General features: G+C 41.0%; 1 protein-coding gene across 1 annotated transcript in view; it reads right to left on the minus strand.

The window, feature by feature from the left end:
• Window positions 1-375: 375 nt before the first annotated feature.
• PGGHG (protein-glucosylgalactosylhydroxylysine glucosidase) overlaps window positions 376-22,700 on the minus strand; it is a gene marked incomplete at its 5' end in the record, with an annotated part of 63,298 nt that continues 40,973 nt past the window's right edge. Inside the window, 6 exons of the mRNA XM_082269642.1 lie at window positions 376-473; window positions 642-853; window positions 3,392-3,489; window positions 5,430-5,525; window positions 10,012-10,145; window positions 15,124-15,260. Coding sequence (XP_082125768.1) covers window positions 412-473; window positions 642-853; window positions 3,392-3,489; window positions 5,430-5,525; window positions 10,012-10,145; window positions 15,124-15,260 — 739 coding nt within the window. The 3' untranslated portion in view covers window positions 376-411. The remainder of the gene's footprint in view (window positions 474-641; window positions 854-3,391; window positions 3,490-5,429; window positions 5,526-10,011; window positions 10,146-15,123; window positions 15,261-22,700) is intronic.

Here is a 22,700-nt window from a genome sequence, read left to right on the forward strand (position 1 = left end):
ATTTGGCTCTGGATCTAGCAATGAAAGAAAGACGAAAAGAAAGAAAAGAAAGACAAAAAGAAAAATGTGATACTCATACATGTTTTAATCAAAGCACAGCTCTAGTGTACTGTATAAACATGATAGTTTTTTTATCTTGTTTTTTTTTTTTTTTTTTACTTCAATGAAAGATGTAGTATTTAATGATACATTTTTAACTATGCTGCAAAAAATAGCGTTGATCAGGGATCCCTACGTATCATAGCATACATAGCACCCGTTCTGCAAAAAATAATTAGAACTAGAGACAGAAATATGAACTGACATTTTAATAACATTTTTAGGAGTCTGCAGTATCCTAGCTGCAATGGGTATATAGAAATATATCGGTGTTCTTGCTCCGTAAAGACCTTAGAAATTACATAATAACAGTCAAATGCAGGTACTCTTTGGGTGAACATGGGCTGCTTTAGTTGGAAAGGAAACTGGTTTCCCTGCAAAAAAGAAATATAGTGCAATAATAATATAGTTGGTAATGAAGAATTGTTAGCAAAGCAAGGTGTATTATTTTAATGTATGTTTCCACCATGTATTTTTCTTTAATTATCAAGCAAATAACAAAAATCACAGTGTATGACAACACGATAGGTGTACTAACTTACCAATATATAGTGGTAAATCTGGTGTTAATTGGTTAAATGAGATAATCAGTGAGTCCTTTGGATTTCCGTGTGCTGATGTCAACTCCACAGTTGTAACAGATTTTGTAAAAGTAAAATTTAATTTATTCCCAAGATAAGAAACCCCAGTAATCTGCAAATTTGTGATTTCATCAGTGACAACCGGGTCCAGGTCCAGGCTTTGTTTGTTGATTCTAAAATGGAACAGAAGCACCATTGTTTAAATAAATAAAATAAAACACACCAAAAAGCTACTTGTTTGCCCAGGCCACTGATTTTTTTCTGGGTGGCAATAGTCAGCTTATACTGAGCCAGTCTGTGTCAGGATTCGGAACAGTGGTATGCTGGAAATGATAACCTTTTATTAAGCTCTGAGTTAGAGGTTTGAAACATAGCAATTATTTTTTGAATCATTTTAGAATTGTTACATTGTTTCTCAAGGACATACAGTGTATGTACGTCTTTTATTTGGTATATTGTTTAAAAATGCTATTTTTTAATACAGAATGACAAAAGGACAAAAAAGTGTAAAAAAAAGTTTAGTTTTTTTTTTTTTTAAGGGTATTATTATTTTTAAACACTGTATGGTTTTGTTTTAAAACAATTTTTATGTGGATGCTGATCAGTTCCAGATGGTTAGTGGACACTACAGCTGCCAGAGAAAGTCTTCACAACTTGCAGGGTGTACCTGTGCGTGCTCCCAGCTGTCAAATATGGTTGTAGGTAGGTTATCTGTACCTTAGCACAAGGCACCCTGCCTGGGACAACTGCTCTACAATTTGCTGACACCAGCTGGTTAAAGCAATAAAGCCTGGCCATGCACCCCACACCAGCCTGTAACTGGATAGTGGAAGAGCAGACGCTCACTGGTGATCATGCCTGTACTCTCTTGTATTCCAGCCAGAAGGCTTCCAATGCAGCTGCAATGCAGTTGAATTGGGCTGGTCCACATTGCAGCATCTTCCTCTGCCAGGCTGAATCCTGATATTAAGAAGACTAGCAGGTATTAATATAAAGATAGACTAAGATGCTATTCATAAATGTATTTTCATACACTCACTGGCCACTTTATTAGGTACACCTTGTTTGTACAAGGTTGAACCCCCTTTTGCCTTCTAAACTGCCTGCATTTTTTGGGGCATAGATTTAATAAGGTGTTGGAAACATTCCTCAGAGGTTTTGGTCCATATTGACATGATAACATCACACAGTTGCTGCAGATTTGAGACTCATCAGACCAGGCAACATTTTTCCAATCTTCTATTGTCCAATTTTGGTAAGTCTGTGCGAATTGTAGCCTCGGTTTCCTGTTCTTAGCTGACAGGAGTGGCACCCAGTGTGGTCTTCTGCAGCCCATCTGTTTCAAGGTTCGATGTGTGTGCATTCAGAGATGGTATTTTGCATACCTTGGTTGTAACGAGTGGTTATTTGAGTTACTTTTGCCCTCCTATCATTTCAAACCAGTCTGCCCATTCTCCTCTGACCTCAACAAGGCATTTTTGCCCATACAACTGCCGCTCACTGGATATTTTCTCTTTTTTGGACCATTCTCTGTAAACCCTAGAGATGGTTTTGTGTGAAAATCTCAGTAGATCAGCAGTTTTTGAAATATTTAGGCCAGCCCGTCTGGCACCAATAACCATGCCACATTTAAAGTCACCTAAATCCCCTTTCTTCCCCATGCTGATGCTCAGTTTGAACTTCAGAAAGTCATCTTCACCACGTCTGGTGGCCTAAATGCATTGAGTTGCTGCCATGTGATTGGCTGCTTAGCAATTTGTGTTTCCAAGCAATTGAATATGTATACCTAATAAAGTGGCCGATGAGTGTATATTTTATTGAATATGAACTGCATTAAAGCAATAATATAGTCAACCTTTTAATACTTTGCCTTATATTAAAAAGTGTAATAAGACTTACGTGTAGGCCCCTTCTGAACCATGTTAAAGTTGCACCATTTAGAAGTTTGAAAAACCAGCTCCGGCCAATGAAGTCACTTGTGCACATGCAGTTTACTCTGCATTTATGGTACACTGGCTGCCCAGTGATAACAGAGAGTGGTGTGCCATGATGGTGACCGTGATGCGCCAGCGGGGCAGTGATGTCACCTTGGCCCTGCCACTCAAGCGACCAGAGAGCGCAAACCCAGGAGGAAGACTGTGTGAAGACGGAAGTGCCAGGAGTTGTGACAGCTCCGCATTGAAGGGCTTTGTTCGATAGGTAAGGCTGTTATAATGTGCTTACAGGCAGTGCATACTTGAACATTATGGCATCAGCCACCTGGGGCCCAATAAAAAAAGAATGAGTGTACAATATTTCACTTTTGATAGACGAAGGGGAGAAGAATAACTTATTGGCTTCTTTCACACATTAGGGACTTTTGCAGTAAGGTTTGTTCTTGAGCATGTTATTGAATATGTTGTTTCTGATTCTTCTGTGAGTGAACACTGAAAGATTGATGGCTTGTAATGATTTTGCTCTACACAAACATTTGAGTTGGATAATTTGTCATCTCATTTAGACCATGAAGCTTTAAAACATGTAAAACACCAAAACAGAGCCTCATCTTAACAGAATAGAAATAAATAAATAAATAAAAATAAAAAAATAAAATAAAAATAAATAAATAAAATAAATATATAAATGAATAAATAAATAAATAAATAAAAATAGATAGAAATAGGAGGCTGCAGCACCTAGGGGGCAGGCTTATATTATTTGTGATCACAAACCTGAAACCTGTATAACCAAAAAGTATAGCTTGCAGAAATCCTCCCATTCCTGTGAGGAAATTAACAGCTCCAGACCCATCAGCACATTCTGTCCAAATCTAAAAACAATAAATGTGATACAAAGTCAACCAAAAACAAAACATGGTTCTTTAATCCTACACACATTGCTGAAATCTTGCTAACTCATTAAAGGGGTTGCAATGTAAAGTAGTGTTTTAGGGTAAGCATTCTGATTTCAGTTTACTAAAGCGAGGTCAGTGGGGCAGCAAGCTAGACCTGGGTCAGTAATGTCACTTGCAGTAATGATACGGCTTCAGTGACCCAAAGCTACTATTATGTTGCAGCATGACATTCACTCAACAAGTCAGTCAGTCCCCCAACGACGTCATCTCTCTGATGAAACGCGATGGGCATGGCCACGACGTTGCGTCATCACGCACCCTTGCCGACCAGTGTTTGGAGTCTGGTGCGGCCATACAGTTGCTGCTCTGGGAAAAGCACTTTGTTTTTACTAAATCTATGTGGGTTTTAGACTGTTTGCCTATATTTACTTGCACTTTGAAGTGGTTCCTTTCTGCAAGCATTGTTTTGCTTGCTATTGTGTTTTCAATACATTTTTTGGATTACACTATGGGCGCATATTTTTGGTCTTCCACTATATCCTCTAATACTGATGGAGTATTTCTGATGGGGCGCATGCTTGATGCTTGGAAGTATCCTGAACAAAGGGATTTGATTAAGCGCGTTTGACCATTCATGTGATGGTCCACTGGATCCAGTAATAGGCTCATTTATATGGCGTCACTCGGTCACTCGGTGGTGGATGCACAAGAAAATCGGGAGTGTGTGGGGGGATGTAAAATGGAATGAGGATTCAATTTTGAACTTTATTGCATATGCACACCTTTAAAACCTTTGCTGATTGGTTCTTATGGTTTGATCACATTTTCACATTTGTACATTTTTTGCAATTTATTTGTATTTAAATGTTTAGATATATCATTTCATTATTAAAGCATAACTTCACTTTTGTTGAGAAAAAAACATTCCCTTCTCTGTGATCTCTGTACATTGCAGGGATTTTACCAAACGTTGATGCAGATTCCTACCTTTTGTTATTCTGGAGAAATCTTTGTTTGTTCCTCTGCGCCCTTGTGATGATTGGGTCTATTGGGAGTGGTTTCATAATTATCTGTCAGCTGTGGCAGTTGCAGGGCTCTAATGAGGAAAACTGCTGGGCCTGCATCCCTTTAGACGTGTTCCTATTGGGAGTATCTCACCAAAAATGACATTTTGTTTGCAGCGGATGCCAGAAATCTGACTTGTATCTTAGGCAGACTTTTGGGAAAATTGGTGAGCCAATCACACAAGCAGAAAATTATGTTTCTGGGGTGTGGTCAGTATACATTCTGTGTACAGAACAGCTCCAGGTAGCCATATTGCATTGCATTTTCAGAAAATTACAGCGGCTGCAGATTGAAAAGGAAAGGTCATTTTTAATAACATTCAATCACAATATGACTTGTGTCCCATTTGTATACGTTATATTGTTTTTCTTTATTTGCTTATTCTTTTGCCCACAAAAGTGGAGTTACCCTAAGGCCCCTTTCACACTTATGCGACGCGATTTTACAGCGATTTTGCGACACGATTTTGACGTGACTTTGCCGCGATTTTGATGGGATTTTGAGCAATGGCTCAGGGCTATATACCTCAAAACGCATTAAAATCGTGCCAAAGTAGTGCAGGAACTACTTTGAAGTCGGTGCGACTTCAAAACGCACTGATATGAATGGGGCTCATTGAAAATAATGGAAAATGACTTGTCATGCGATTTTGTGGTCCAAAATCGCGGAACAAGTCGCACTAGTGTGAAAGGGGCCTTAAAGGAATGTTTGATTTAGAGTTACTCTTCTGTTATTTCTGATTTTAGCTGTGGGTGTCACGATTGCTTGATTTGCTGCTTTATCATTCATTTATCACTATATGCTCCAGCACAGATTTTTTATATTTTTTGATTCACTCAACAATGGCTCACCTTAAAAGGTTCTGTTATGTTTGCAAAGCATTTCTTTAATTGTCTTTCAGCAGCTTCAATCTGCTTTAATTCCATCAAACCAATTGAAAACATACTCTGAAAAAGAAAGTATGTTATTATTTGAAATGCAATACCTCTAACATTAGCTATTAAAAATTAGTTTTTAATGATGCACACTGAAAGTAGATCTGCACTCTTTCTAACCGTCCACTGTTCCATCATCTTATTTCTAAACAGAAATATTTGGATACTCACCTATGAGCTGTTACAGGATCCCACTGACACTGAACAGAGCCACGGTGGATGTTTGCGAGCCCAATTTCAATGGGTGTGGTCATTGAATGCCTGTTTAGGTAGTCTAGCAAGAGATTGGATGCATGTGTGTCTAATGCCTCGTAAACACGATCAGGTAATCAAACAAAGATTGAATTGATTGCATAATAATCTGATCATTAGTACACAGCTTTCGACAGCCGATCACGACATTTTGTTAAACAAAATCCGAGGACAAACACAAAAAATGTTGTCGTACGATAGCCAAGCGAACAACAATCGTTTAATCAGTATAGCATGCGTCCGCTAAAAATCGATAGACAAAGGCCGCGCACGATCAGAAACACAAAAATAACCCGGAAAAGGCCTGGCTCCCATTGCTTTTGTTTTGCACCATCCGATACGTAGCTACGCAACCAGGAAGCTTTTCCAGAATTGTACGGAAAAAAAATAATACGTTTAGTACGCATTGTTGGATTCGATATTAGTATCATGCAACAAAATGCGAACGATAATTCGTTTGATTATGTGATTGTGTGCACGAGGCATAAGGGGTTAGGGGTGTCCGATTAATGTCTGAGACCTTGCAAACATAGTATTATCGTATTGCACAGACAGAACTCTGTCACTCTGATGACTTCTGGTTACCAGTGTTAATTTTGGCAGCAAATTTCGATTTAGTTTTAGTTATAGCTTTTTGACTAAAATGCGATTTTAGTTTTAGTCATATTTTAGTCTTTTGTCTGAAATGCGATTTTAGTTTTAGTCGTATTTTAGTCATCTGAATTGTTTTAGTTTTAGTCATATTTTAGTCGACTAAAATCTCCAGTACATTTTAGTCGAATAAAATCTCATACATTTTAGTCAACTACAAATCGAATAAGAAAAAAAAAAATCTAATAATATGTTATTATAAGGTTTGAACACGCACTACAGACACAGATTTAGTCCCCGTTCACACTAAGGCGACCTGTGAGGCGACCTGGCGGCCGCTCCGAGGTCGCTGCTCGCACCGCGACCTCAGAGGTCGCGGTGCGAAGTAGCGTCGCCCCTATGTGAACGGGGCCTTAGCCATTGTGATATATAACATCTTTATAAATAAAACCAAGTTTCATAAACAAACAGAAATATTGCTTTTTGACAAACCGAAGTGCAACTTTAAAATACAAAAAAAAAAAAAAAAAAACAAACACTGTAAACTCCATTGGCTGTAATGTCATTGCACATATTACCTGAATATATTACCAACATTAAAAATATTAGGGAAAAATATAGGAAAAGCCTTTATCTTAATTTTTTAGTTTTCAGCAGCTTAGTAGATGCCCCTAACTTATGCATATGTGGTGGTGCAATAAATGTTTAAACTTTAATGTGCTATTATGCCATTTGAAGAGACAAGAACTCACTGCTCAAGGTGGTGTAATTGCCTGATGACTCACACCGGTGCATGCCCGGCTCGCCTCCGTGAAAACTTGATAAAGGAAAAGGAATTGGCAATTTGGTAATTTGGTAATGATTAAGCACACAGTCAGTGTGTGAAACGCGTCTACCTTGTCACGATTGTCATATTTGGATGTCCAGTCAATAAATCTGGATTTTGACTCAACCTGGAGTGCTGCCAATTCCTTTTCCTTTATGCTATTATTACATGCTCTGGATGGAATTGTGTTGCAGATATAGAAATGGCCAGCAGAGGAGTGTTAATTTTGCTGATGTCAATTTTTAATTTCGTTTTAGTTATAGTCTTATGCAAAAATTGTGCTCTTGTTGGACTGCTCCTAAGAGTGCCACATCCCGTGTAAGGACTACAAATAGAAGGATTTGGATGTTATAGTCTTATGACTAAAATGCCATTTTAGTTTTAGTTTTAGTCGAAAACGTTTTAGTCAACGAAATTAACACTGCTGGTTACACAGAGAAATAAATATAATTTAAAGGACCAACAAAGGGTACTTACAACTGTCATCTTACTGTCATAGTTTAAGCTGGATTCACACTTATGCATGTGCAATATACGTGCATTGCATATTGAATGCCACCCAAATGCACATATACAGGAACAACAAATTCTCATGTGCCATAGTGCTATCCAATAGACATATGCAATTCATGTTGTAACATATTCAAATTTGGACACATTTTGCATTTTTCTGACATTCAGATGCATCCGAATGTCCAAAGAAAAAAAAATTTCAACTAATATGAAAGAAATTATGACGCAAATAATGAATTTGGCACGATTCATTAATTCAAGGTCTAATGAAACAGCATATTTAGTAAAGCCCCGTACACACGCGTTGAAAATTGGCAGCGAATTTTCGGCCAACGTGCGATCTGCCGATTTTCGGCTTGTTAGTATGATGCTTCCGACAACTAACTCCGACTTTTCGGCCGAAAAAAATCTGGTGTGCAGACTATAAAATTTTTGTTGGCCGATTTTCGTGCAGTCAAGAGGTGACCGGACCCTGAGGAAGATTGTGGAGAAGGACCGATTCCAGACCTTGGGGGACCTGTGGAAGCAGTGGACTGAGTCTGGAGTAGAAACATCTAGAGCCACCGTGTACAGGCGTGTGCAGGAAATGGGCTACAGGTGCCGCATTTGAACCAGAAACAGCGGCAGAAGTGCCTGACCTGGGCTACAGAGAAGCAGCACTGGACTGTTGCTCAGTGGTCCAAAGTACTTTTTTCGGATGAAAGCAAATTTTGCATGTCATTCGGAAATCAAGGTGCCAGAGTCTGGAGGAAGACTGGGGAGAGGGAAATGCCAAAATGCCTGAAGTCCAGTGTCAAGTACCCACAGTCAGTGATGATCTGGGGTGCCATGTCAGCTGCTGGTGTTGGTCCACTGTGTTTTATCAAGGGCAGGGTCAATGCCGCTAGCTATCAGGAGATTTTGGAGCACTTCATGCTTCCATCTGCTGAAAGGCTTTATGGAGATGAAGATTTCATTTTTCAGCACGACCTGGCACCTGCTCACAGTGCCAAAACCACTGGTAAATGGTTTACTGACCATGGTATTACTGTGCTCAATTGGCCTGCCAACTCTCCTGACCTGAACCCCATAGAGAATCTGTGGGATGTTGTGAAGAGAAAGTTGAGAGACGCAAGACCCAACACTCTGGATGAGCTCAAGGCCACTATCGAAGCATCCTGGGCCTCCATAACACCTCAGCAGTGCCACAGGCTGATTGCCTCCATGCCACTCCGCATCGAAGCAGTCATTTCTGCAAAAGGATTCCCGAGACCAAGTATTGAGTGCATAACTGAACATAATTTTTTGAAGGTTGACTTTTTTTGTATTAAAAACACTTTTCTTTTATTGGTTGGATGAAATATGCTAATATTTTGAGATAGTAATTTTGGGTTTTCATGAGCTGTATGCCAAAATCATCAATATTAAAACAATAAAAGGCTTGCACTACTTCAGTTGTGTGTAATGAATCTAAAATATATGAAAGTCTAATGTTTATCAGTACATTACAGAAAATAATGAACTTTATCACAATATGCTAATTTTTTGAGAAGGACCTGTATATATATATATATATATATATATATATATATATATATATATATATAAATAAATAACGACTTATCCGAAAATTAAACAATAAAACAAACCGATTTGTTATAACGAATATCTATACTCTATAGAAATAACGAATTATCCGAAAACAAATTAACATAACATAACAAATAGAACAGCACAAAATTATGTACTTTATGAATTAAAACAAAACTAAAAAACAAAATTTTCCACCGTGCACAAGTTTACTACCCAATATACAGATGGGATTTCATTGTGTTAAGGTCAGCTGCTTTGCCAAAAATAGCACAGGTGTGTTATGTATTGTATTGAGGTACCTTTACAAACAAGGTGGTACGCTGCCTTAACGTAGTGCATGTTAACGCACCCAAAAGTGTAAATGGGCCCCTACTGGCAAGGTTTAAATGCAGATAAAAAATATAAAGCTTGCAAAACTAAAAACAAAGTTGTATTCTAAATACAACGGGGTTGATTTACTAAAACTGGAGAGTGCAAAATCTGGTGCAACTCTGCACAGGAGCCAATCAGCTTGCTGTTTTTTTTTTTTTTGTCAAAGCTTAATTGAAGTTAGAAGCTGATTGGCTACCATGCACAGCTGCACCAGATGTGGCACTCTCCAGTTTTAGTAAATCAACCCCAATGACTTTGTAATAATCGCATACAGTTATGAGAATATAACATTTTTCATAATGGTTAGAATCATTAAAGCAGTGATCAGTGTAGAAGTGCACAAATCACCAGTGAAAAGCAAACTATTATTACCCATGTCATAGCAGGGCCATCAGGGTCTGTTACTAACTCATAGATTGAAAGGTCATTTCTGCGTTGTTCAGGAGTCATTTGAAACATTAGAGGGTAACCAAGCAGGACCACATCTGCCTGTTTCACCTTCTCACCTGCAGAAAAAAATACACATGATATAAAAATACTGCATTACAAATAATAATTTATAGTGTATTTGCACTTTTATATAAAATTACCTTAAAGATCCCACACATCTAATTGAGTTCAGGACTAGAGATTTTTGTAATGAACCAGACAATACAACATAAGTAATTATTATCATTTTAGAAACCGCTCCAATTTTGTTCCTGAAGAACCCTTTTGTGTTATCCATGAAACGCATTTGCAAGATCTCCACTCAATTTCTACATTAGCAATACAATTTTAAAAAATGTGTAGTATGCATAACCACTTAATTGAGGAATTTAACAAATAAAAGCTCAAATACCTAAATGGTTAACGGGTACTTGAGGGGAAATCCTGCACAACTGGGACACAACATTGATATATTTGTCAGCAACAGAGTTTTAAAATGTTTTAAAGTGATATTAATAAAAGTGTATTTTTTAAAATATTTTGTATAATAATATTTAAAATATATGGTTTGTCGTTTTATTGGTTATTCAATCCAGTTGACGTGGTAGTTCTTATCAATAGCCCATCTTTCATTGAAATTTCAGGGTTAGCTTGAAGGTGGCTTTCTGACACTGGGTTCAGCATGGAGATCTTTGTAGGCTAAAGCGGTCTATAGAATGATCGAAATTTCGTTCAGCGTATGATTGTTCCTGTTCAATAAAAGTTGATTGTTTGATTGATTTCTGTTGAGCGGCCAAACCGGTAAACTTTTGTCAATTTAGTAGCTACGGCTGCCAGTCAGTGCATTCTAACAGAGGTGAGTCTTGCTGCCAGAATACAATGTCCCAGCAGAGAAGGCACGCTGTAGTAACTCTGCATTGAATGGGGGCACGCTGTAGTAACTCTGCATTGAATGCGGGCACGCTGTAGTAACTCTGCACACTATACTTTGATTACTGAAGGCCCCTCTCACACTTTTGTGACCTCAAAGTCATGCAATTTTTTGCCGCGTTTTTTTGCCCCAAAGCAATGCCTATTTGATTTTTTTTGTTTTTGCGCCCCCCCCCCCCCCAAAATTTGGAGCACCAGCCGCCACTGTTTCAACCCTTTTTGATGTAGAGGGCAACATCCTGAAACTAGAGGATCAGCTTGTTGCTTGAACCAGTGCTGCTTCCAACCTTTGCTTGTATAGGCAGCAAAGTCTTTCCCTTCGCACCCAATTTTTCATGTTCTACAGAAGGATTGAAAGAGCACTGGTAGGTTGTTTACTTCCCCCAAATGCTTGCTGGCCTTGTATCCACTTTGTGCAGATTATGTTGAGAAGTGGTCTGTTCCTTCTGTGGATCTGGCTATACCTTGCCTTAACAAGATGACCACTACTCCAGAGCAGGCTGCAAATGCTTTTTACCACTTGCCAACCAGCTGCCGGAGAATTACGGCAGCAGGTCGGCTCTTACGAGAAACAAAGTTTATGTATGTCGCTTCGTGTAGCAGTTAGTGTGGGCGCCCACTAGAGGGGGAGCCAATCAGCGGGTCCGGCGGCCACGATGTCTGCTGGGCACCCACGATCGCTCCCCATGGAGACAGAACGGCGGTCTGCTCTGTTCTGTGAGTGAGGAACATAGGGATCCTGTGTTCCTCTATTTAGGAACACAGGTCTCTGTGTTCATCCAGTAAACCCATCCCCTATACAGTTAGAAAGCACCCCCTAGGCACACATTTAACCCTTTGATCGCCCCTGGTGTTAACCCCTTCCCTGCCAGTGTCATTACTACAGTAACAGTGCATATTTTTAGCACTGATTACCGTAGTAATGTCACTGGTCCCCCCAAAAGTGTCAAAAATGTCAGTTAGGTGTCTGATCTGTTGGCCCCAATGTCGCAGCCTCGCTAAAAATCGCTGATCGTCGCCATTACTAGTAAAAATTAAAAAATAAAAATCACATAATTCTTTCCCCTAGATTGTAGACGCGATAACTTTTGCGCAAACCAATCAATATATACTTATTGGGATTTTTTTAACAAAAATATGTAACAGAATACATATTGGCCTAAAATATGAAAACATTAGATTTTTATTTTTTTTATTTTATTGGGAGTGTTTTGTAGCAGAATGTAAAAAACACTTTTTTTTTTTTCAGAATTGTCACACTTTTTTGTTTATAGAGCAAAAAATAAAAATCGTCGATGTGATCAAATACCACCAAAAGAAAGCTCTATTTCAGAAAAGAAGGACATCAATTTTATTTGGGTACAGGGTCACACCACCACGCCATTGTCAATTAAAGTAACGTGGTGCCATATCACAAAAGATGACCTGGTCATTAAGGGGGTAAAACCTTCCGGTCCTTAAGTGGTTAAAGACCCAGCTAATGAACGGTTGGAAACCCTTTCCAGGTTCTCTTTGGCATGTACTGCCTTGCACCTAATTTTGGCTGTGATTTTACTTTGTCTTACTGGGTAAAATTCTAAAACAAACTCAAACTACCACTACCACCATTAAACTATGGTTGCCACATCATCCCTTTAAACCAGGACACATATTAATTACACACATATAATGCACATAAAGGCACTAAGTGAGTTTAATTATCACCTTAATCAGCCACAGAACCTTAGTAATTAATGTGTGTCCTGGTTCAAAGGGATTGAGGTGGCAACCCTACATAGAACCTCTGTGGAACGTATGGAACAGATGGCTTTGGCACTGAGCTTTAGATGCCATGGCTTACTGGAAACCTAACATCTATTTCTTTGCATAAAGCTGGCTATACACTAGTAAATTTTCAAACGAACGTTCATACAAAAATTTGTAGGGAAATTCTCAGTATATTTGATGACTTGACAAATGCCTTTCGAAAGTCCCTCAAAATTTAATTTGCTTTTAACATTCAATTTTGAAACAAATGGACTTTAACAAAAAAAAAAACAACATTCGCTGTTGAAAATTTGGTTGAGAAACATTTTCCATCTGGCTCCTTCAAATTTTCTTCTCACTGTGGTTGAAAATGAAATTTTTTTTTACCTCACTAACTATTAGAAAACAGGACAAACGTACTTGAAACAAAAAAAAATTCAAACAAACTTGTGTTAGTGAATGTCCAGCTTTAGTGTTCCATCAGGGTCCATGCATAGGGCACTTTGGCTAAAGAGCTGGACTGTGTAGCTATTTTGAAAGTGTTTGGCTTGCATGTATTTTGAGGGACCACGCCTCTTTGGACCAGCTCTACATGTTCTCCACAAGGATGGTACTGGGGGTAAGAGCATTACACTTTCCCAAAATGTCCCTTACATTTCCTCAGTCCCGCCCCCCAAAGTCTGGCACTATGTCTTTTAAATCCTCAGACAAGCCTTCCTCAGCATTAAGGTGCCTCCCCACTTTTCAGAGGAGACATTCCCCCCCTCCTCTATTGTTTTCATTCGGTCCACAAATTCCAGGTTGAATCCACCGGGGCTGTCATTGCTTCTGTCTATCAGGGAAACTTTATGGCTTTTGTGAACATCAAAAGGTATCTACTTACCTGTACTCATCTTTCTTGTGCACCAATATTTTTTGAGGTTTGCTTTTGAGCTCAGTATGTGTTCCGGCCATTTGGCCTCTCTTTGGCACCTCAGGTGTTCACAAAGGTGCTGGCTCCAGTTTTGTCCCAGTTGTGCTCTTGTGGCATCTTCATTGTTGGATACTTAGACACCCTCCTTTTGAGGGAACAGTTGGCGAGGGCTCTGTCGGACAATGTATCCCTGCTTGTGCAGACTTTTATCAAATTCAGGTGGACCCTGAACCTTCTTAAATTGTCACTTGAACTGACTCATCGCTTGGAGCATCTGGGTCTGGTCCTGGACACATCTCAGGCCAAAGTCTTCCTGCCTAGGCCTCTGTTTCGAACTCTTCAGTTCAGAGGCTTTACTACTCTCTGCTGTTGCATGAAAGTCTTGAGGCTGATAGTAGCCCCCTTTGAGACAGTTCCCTTTGCCCAATTTCACTTCTGCCATCATGAAAAAATCAGTCCTGTCTATGGACAGACTGATTCGGCTGCAACTGAGGACCACGCTGCACCTGGCATGGTGGCGCAGAAATACATCTGTGGAGTGAGAGAAGTCCTTTCTTTCCAATCCATGAAAAATATTTTCTTCTGCTAAACATCTTGGAGCTTTGAGTGATTTTTGGCTGTCCCTTCAGTGTTGATAATATGGACAACTCCATGGGAGTTCTCTCTGCACTTCAGAAGCCACCGTTTCAGAAACACAAAGTTTGATAAAAAAGTAATTGCTTATCTCATCAAATCTAAGGACTAAAGCCCCGTACACACGTACCGATTGTCGGCCGTAAATATTCGGCCGACGACCGATCGGCCGATTGTAGGCTTGTTAGTATGATGCTTCCGACAGCCGACAGCGCATTTTCGGCCGAACAGAATCTGTCGTGCAGGCATTAAAATGTTTGTTGGCCGTCACCAGAACGGCCGATTGTTCACCAGTCAGTACAGATTTCGGCCGACAGACAGCAGATTTGCAAGACTGGGCATGCTCAGAAAAGAAAAAAGACAAGGAAAGTTAACCATCACATGAAATCACTTCTGCCGTCGGCTGTTGTTGGCCGACAAAATTCGTGTGCAGTCTTTTGCAGTTTTCAACAGACACGACAGCCCTGGACAAAAGACGGCCGATCGTTCGGCCGACAATCGGTACGTGTGTACGGGCTTAACCAGTTCATTTTCTTACAGCAGCTGTTTACAAATGTTCTTGCACTGGCTTGCCACTAGGGGCAGCCACTAGGGGAGGAAACTACAGATTTGTACAGAAACAATTTTTATAAGGAAGAGTAAGCAACAATTGTATCATTATTAATGCAAACTGAGTAAATGAGGACTAACAAAATGAACAACAATAGTTGTTTATCTGTAAAAACTTCATCCCCTTCCTTTCCTGAAAATGTTATGCACCCACGTGTTACACAAACAATATTTGCATGACTGCACATGCTTTGCCACTGTGTATCTGATACAGCATAAATTACCTACAACATATTTGTCATATTCAGGGTGATAGTTGATTTCGGTATCAAAAGGCAATTTGAGTTTACTTGCCACATCCTTCCACAATTCTGGGACTTGATATTGTAAATCAGTAGCAAGGTCTATGGAAAAGTTTAAACTGTCAAAGAAAACAAAAACATTTAAATCAGTGATAGTATACATTCAAATATATATACTTTTTAGCCTCTAACACCTATTTATGCTTGAAAATGCTATCTGTGCAAACACTTGCCAGTTTTAGCCCTGGTTCACACCGAATCTGACTTTGAAATCTTGCGACTTCACTTGAAATTACACAATGAACGCATGTCAGTGCGATTTCAGCTGCGACTCAGCTGCTATCTGTGAGATTTCATGCACAGATGTCTATGCAAGTCGCCCCTGAAATCACCAAAAGTAGTACAGGAACTACTTTTTCAAATCAGTGCAGCACCGCAAAGTCAGCATCATACTGATTTGAACAGTTCCATTGCTGACAATAGAGTACAACTTGTCCTGCGATTTGGAATGGTCAAATCGCATGACAAGTTGCCCCAGTGTGAACATGAGTTTAAGGCCAATAGAGAACTAACAGTCACTAAGATTCAGGAAAATTCAAACCTGCACTATTCCTGTGTTGCTTCCATTTTTCATTTGCATGTCACTGCAGGAAGGTCTGAGCAATAGAGATCTGTTATCAAAGCTACAAAGGATTAAGTGGATGTGTGCAGAGTCTACTGCATTTTCAAAGAAATAGTCCAAACTGATTAACAAGAGGAATAAGAGAAATAGAGAGACACCAACCTAAGCTTTAATGCACACTTTTCTCCTGGCAAGAGAAATGAAGCTTCATAAATGCGCCTAGGTTGTGTTTTTGCAAATGAGTTTAGGTGTTCAAAGTGCTTGGGCATCTATTTATGTAATTGGCCAGAATATTACCCAATTCTTACCCTTGAAATGAAAAAAAGCTCAAAACCAATTGTTTATAAAAAAAAAAAAAGCTCAAGCGCTAAATGCGCCTGGCCCTAGCGCTTAGGCATGTTTAAATGTATATTTGTCCATGTTTTGGTGTTTCATTGAATGGAATTGAAGCAGGCTAGCTTGATGTCTGTGTAACACCAAGCCTCCCACAAAATCCACTGACTGCCACAGCCATGCCCCCTGGGCTACAGGGAGTCCCGATTACTGCTGCTATATCCTATATGGTGCACAAAACTACCATGGAGTCAGTTTCATCTGGATAACAAAGGATTAGCTACAGAGCCCATCCTTCCCTGTGCACACTGAATCCAATGCCTCCCATGAATTCCACGGTAGAAGTTGGCATGTTGCTTAGAGAACTGGCTGTGACTTACCTATATAAGTTAAAGTAGAACTATAGGCAAACCTTTTTTTTTTGGATAGAGTAAGGGAAGGTTACAACCTTATTAGATTTTTTTCACCATCTGTGTCCCATTGCGGAGATTTTCCTTCACTTCCTATCCCATAGCCAAACAACAAGTGAGAGGAAATCCCTGCATAATTAAAGGAGTTCCTTGGGGAACTTTACCGGAGGCGCGATGGCGTCACTCCCGCGCAGAGCCGTTCCTCCCGTTCCTTCAGAGCCCATGCGCCAGTGATTTCACTGGCTGCATGCAAAGTAAATATCTCCTAAATGGTGCATGTTTAGGAGATATTTACTGTACCTATAGGTAAGTCGTATCATAGGCTTACCTATAGGTACAAGTTACAGCGGAAGCTTTACTTCCTCTTTAATAGGGGCACAGATAGCAATAAAAACTGTCAGGTGTTCTAATCCCTCTTCACTCTATGCAAAACTAAAAAATAAATAAAAGTATTGCCTTTAGTTATACTTTAAAATTGTGAGCATACCATCCTTTAGTTATACTTTAAAATTGTGAGCATACCATGCTAATAAAATGATGCACTTAAACTGAGCTTAAATTACATCAGATTTTTTTTAAATTGCCATGCTGTCAATAAATAACATTTATGGTTTAACTGGGTGTAGAGGAATTTAAATGTTGATGGTTTAGCAGGGACCAGCTGCATTTTGATTTGTGTGTGGCCCTCCCTGCTCAACAGAAGTGGAACCAACACAATGGAAAACCTGTCAGTCAGTGGCTGCAGCCGTTGAGCAGTAAATTCTGACCATTTGGTTGGGGGGTGTTAATTCCTCTATCCACCTCATTTGTGTGATGCAGGAATAATTTTTTTCTGGCTGAACAAAAACAAAATAAATAAAATTAACCTGCTATGCCTGGCTTTATTAAAAAGTCCCTAGAACTTCAGTTAGCTCTGACTACTACTACCACTTGCACCAAAATAAAATCATTCTTAAATAGTGATGGACGAACATCGGCCGGGGCAGGTTGGGAACGTTAGCCACAAACTTTCTCAAATGTCCGCTAACTGCAAGTTCGCGGCGGGCCCTATTGACTTTAATGGGAGGCGAACTTTAAAAACCTTTAGGTCATATTTGCAGCCACAAAAGACTTACTAGCTGTGCACAAATAGTCCCACCACATGGACAATGTCATAACAGAAATATTGCAATTGGAAATGTTGCCCTAAAAATTTCTTTTTTTTTTTTTTTACAGCAAAAAAATATTTTTTTTTTTCCTAAATCAGCCAGACCTGACAGCAGCCGGTAAATACATGTAAAAACATATAGGGTCCATTCACACATCTGTGAAATGGGTCTGCATCCATTCCACAATTTGGCAGAACGTTTACAGACCCATTGATTTTCAATTCCAGTCTGAAAAATTAGGCATTCACAGGATAAAGAAGTAAGTGTCGGCCATTCCAGGCCCCAAAAATTAGCCCACATGCGTTTACCTGACAGCTAAGAACGTTGTATTCTGTGGCTGAAGGTACATTAGGCATTCACAGGATAAATAAGTAAGTGTCGGCCATGAAAGGCCCCAAAAATTAGCCTACATCGGTTTACCTGACAGCTAAGAACGTTGTATTCTGTGGCTGAAGATACATTAGGCATTCACAGGATACAGAAGTAAGTGTCGGCCATAAAAGGCCCCAAAAATTAGCCCACATGAGTTTACCTGACAGCTAAGAACTTTGTATTCTGTGGCTGAAGATACATTAGGCATTCACAGGATACAGAAGTAAGTGTTGGCCAGTATAGGCCCCAAAAATTAGCCCACATGGGTCTACCTGACAGCTAAGAACGTTGTATTCTGTGGCTGAAGGTACATTAGGCATTCACAGGATACAGAAGTGTCGGCCATAAAAGGCCCCAAAATTGATGAAATGCAAGGACAAAATTAGCCCCCATCGCTGTTCCTTTGAGTTGGAGATAGAAACGGTCCAGGAACGTAAAATAGTTATGTGATAAACAAAAATCCGTGCAGTCAACTATAAAAACTGTTCTAAAGATAGTCAGTACCTCTCTCAGGGAGTCCATATGTCTCAAAAATTCCTAGAGAAAGGGTATCCATCTGGGTTGGTTAAGAAGGCGTTTGACGAACAGATTGTTTCCAGCCGTCCCAAGGGATCTGTAGCGTCCAATAAGAACACCAATGGCGTTAGGTTTATCACAACCTTCAATGACCAATTCTCTTTAATTGGTAAAATTATAAAGAAACATTTTAACATTCTCAAATTAGATCAAAGATTGGCTCCCCTTTTACCACCTACACCTCAGATCACCTTCCGCAGGGCCAGAACGGTAAAAAACATTCTGGCACCAAGCAAACTCAAGAGCACAACGACTGGCCCCCTATCGGACATTAGAACATTCTTTGACAATCGAACAGGGGTGTTCCAATGCAGGAAGAGGGGCTGTCTAACATGCCAGTTCATCCAACATGGACGGACCATGATCTGCGATGGGTCAGGCAGGGAATACCAGATCAAGCAGTTCATCACTTGCTCCACTGACTATATGGTGTACGTTTTGAAGTGCCCATGTAATTTATTATATGTAGGACGGACTATAAGAACAATGCGAACCCGAATAGGTGAACACCGGAGGTTAATCCACAAAGGGTGCGATAAACATAGCGTCCCTCGCCACTTCCTACAAGTCCACAAAAAAGATCTTAAGGCGCTTGAGGTAATGGCTATAGAATCCATCCCTAAAGGCACCTTGACTGACAATGAGAGATTCTCCCTCCTATGTAAGAGGGAGACTTTTTGGATATTTAAATTTGGGTCTTTGGCCCCTGGGGGCTTGAATGAGGAGTTGGAGGTACACACAATTGTGTAATCTGTCTGTGGGTTTTTTTTTTTTTCTTTGTTATACATATATTTCATCATTGTTGTTGTTGCCCTTGCATCCGGTCATTTTTGTTTCTATTTTGCATTTATTTATTTATTTTTTTATGCGTTTTTATTATGCGTTTTTTTTTTTTTTTATTTTGGCGTTTTTTATTATATTTTTTTTTATTATTATTATTTTTTTTTTTTTTATTATTATTCTTTCTCATATCTGCAGTTTTATGTTTGTACCAGTACTGAATGCATATGTCCACTAGCATTACCAACTGTTTATGCAGTAGCAATTGCTTTTATCTATGTTCCTTTTTAAAAAATCTTTTATAAGAGTGGATGTTGAGGGGTTAATGATGATATCGAGACACTGGGTGCCCGCCCCCTCCTCCACCTTAAATGTTCAGGTTGCTGTTCCTCCCGTGACTTTGACAAAGCACAGCAGTGCGAAACATGTCGTCACGGCAACTCTGATGCTTTCCAGGCCAGGTCCCGACGCTTGCTGACGCCGCTTACGAGTAGCGGCCTCCGCTGTGGATACCTCTGGTTGGCGGCTCCGCGGCACGTCTATACTGCTTCAGTGCGAGCAGCCACGCTATCGGGTGGGAGGAAGCCACGCCACCTTACCGGCTGGTCCGGTCTGCTTTTGGCACATAAGATCCTTCTCCCTTATGCCTGGTTCCCTGCTGTGATCATCTACACAGTTCCGGCTCACCCAGCGGCTCGGTCATCCTGTGACCCCCAGCAACGCCACAGATCTGGTTTGGAATACATTTTATTATGTTTTAATCATCATCACTATATATAATTTTTATAAATAAACTTTTCAAGGTTTTCCATCAAGCCTGCCTGAGTTACATTGTAGACTATGTACCGTGGGATAGCGCTGCTGCCCCTCCCCCCCATTCACTGACTTATGCTGAATCAGCATTAATTAGCAGCAGCACCACACGGTAATTTGACTTTATTCATTCCTGAGAGTGAGAGATATCACAGTTAGCGCTGGAAGTCCCTTTGTTGTTTTATTGGTCACATGTGTTGAATTCCTCAGAGATCCATGCCTCATTCATTTTTATAAATGTGAGGTAGTCTACACTGTCATGAGCTAGGCGAGTGCGCTTATCGGTCATGATACTACCTGCTGCGCTGAACGTCCTTTCGGACAGGACACTGGACGGGGGGCAAGCCAACAGTTACATTGCAAATTGTGCAAGCTCTGGCCAGAGGTCAAGCCTGCCCACCCAGTAGTCCAGGGGTTCATCACTCCTCAGACCGTCCACATCGGCTGTTAACCCGATGTAGTCGGACACCTGTCGGTCTAGGCTGGATCCGGAGTACAGCTGACGATGGCTGTCGGCTGAAAGAAGGATCTCATATCTGAAGTGACCAACACATCTTTAAACCGCCCTCTTCTTGCAGGTGCTGTTGGATTGCTACTGTCTCTCTGTGACTAGAAATTCCTCTGCCAGCGCACGCAAAAGCAGAATGCAGCATTTCTCGCAGCAAGGCCTAGAAGTGCTGCATTCTGACCGCCCTCTGTGATGGTGGTAACATTACCACCATTTTTTGTTTGTACCGGGGGTCTAAGTATGTTGCCACCCAGTACTGATCCTTGCCCTTTATGCCTAATACGGGGGTCCCCCTTAAAACACTGGAGCATGAAGGCCCCCATTCGCACTAAACTGTACGCGGTGTAGTGGCCTGGCTCCAGCTCATCATCCAGGATAATCTCGTCCTCGTTCCCCCCCCTCCATGGACAACACCAGGGATCCCAAACAGGTTTAAAGCATGCTCTTCTTGCTCCTCCTCATCTGCACCGGCACCATACTCCTCTGACTCCTCTTCAGACTCCTGTTGTTGACTTGCCTCAGATGGAGTAGCACCTCCTGGGAATTCATCCAACATTGCGACTTCCACATCTTCCTGCTCCTCGACGGCTTGATCAATGACACGACGGAATGCATGCTCCAAAAAGAAGGCATAAGGTACGATGTCACTGATGGCGCCCTGGCCGTGACTGACCAGTTTGGTGATCTCATCAAATGGCCACAGAAGTCTGCATGCATCGCGCATTAGCAGCCACTGGCGAGGTGAAAAAAACCCAAGTTCCCCAGAACTGTCCTGCCGCAGAGTTCGTACAAGTAGTCATTAACTGCACGTTTCTGCTGGAGCAGCCTATCAAGCATATGCAACGTTGAGTTCCATCGCGTCGGGCAGTCACAAATAAGACGCCTGATAGGCAGGTTGTGTCGCCGCTGAATGTCAGCAAGGCGAGCAATGGCTGTGTAAGATCTTCTGAAATGGCCCGAGATTTTCCTGGCCTGCCGCAAGATGTCCTGGACCCCAGGGTATTTGGCAACGAATCGCTGAATGACCAAGTTCAGGACGTGTGCCATGCATGGCACGTGTGTTATTTTGCCCTTTTTCAGCGCACTCAGCAGATTGGCACTGTTGTCGAACACCACTTTACCAACTGTCAAATTGTACGGTGTCAGCCACTGATCTGCCTGTGAACGCAAAGCTGAAAGCATTGCAGGACTAGTGTGGCTTTTGGCTTCCAGGCACAACAGACGCAGCACAGCATTGCAACGTCTCACCTGGCATGTGGAATAGGTTCTGGGGATCTTGGGTGGTGCAGCAGAAGAGACGGTAGCAGCGGAAAAGGAGGAGTCAGCAGAGGAGGAGAGGGAGGATGAGAAGAGAAGAAGAGGCAGGCCTGCATGCAATCTGTGGCGGTAAAACCAAATCTACATGGGTGCCATGGTTTACATGCTTGACGGCCGTCAGAAGGTTCACCCAGTGGGTAGTAAAAGTGATATACCTTCCCTGCCCATGTTTGCTCATGTGGTCAGATGTATCTTGGCACCGACACTGTGTGCCAGAGAAACATTCACTTGCCGCTGAACATGACCATATAGCTCTGGAATGCCCTTCTGCAAGAAATATTTCCTGCCTGGGACCTTCCATTGTGGTGTTCCAATGGCCACAAATTTCCAAAAGGCTTCCAAGTCCACCAGTTGATATGGCAGTAGTTGGCAGGCTATCAGTTCCGACAAGCCAGCAGTCAAACGTTGGGCAAGAGGGTTATCCGGCATTTTTTTACGCTCCAACATTTGGGCCACAGAAGCCTGCCTTTTTCCAGAACAACGTGAGAACGGCATGATGGAAGGGGGAGTGGAGGACAATTGTGAGGAGAAGGAGAAGAGGCTGGGCGGTGAGAGCCTGGAGTGTGGCTTTGTGGGTTCTGACGGCGTTGCTCCCACTGGGTTCGGTTATGGGAGTTCCGTATATGGTTGATGGCTCGCTCCTGATACATTTGCAGTCTGCTTTGTCCCTCCTGTGCAAT

The sequence above is a fragment of the Pelophylax lessonae genome, assembly GCF_965119305.1.
Source record: "Pelophylax lessonae genome assembly, chromosome: 10".
Taxonomy (NCBI): Eukaryota; Metazoa; Chordata; class Amphibia; order Anura; family Ranidae; genus Pelophylax; species Pelophylax lessonae.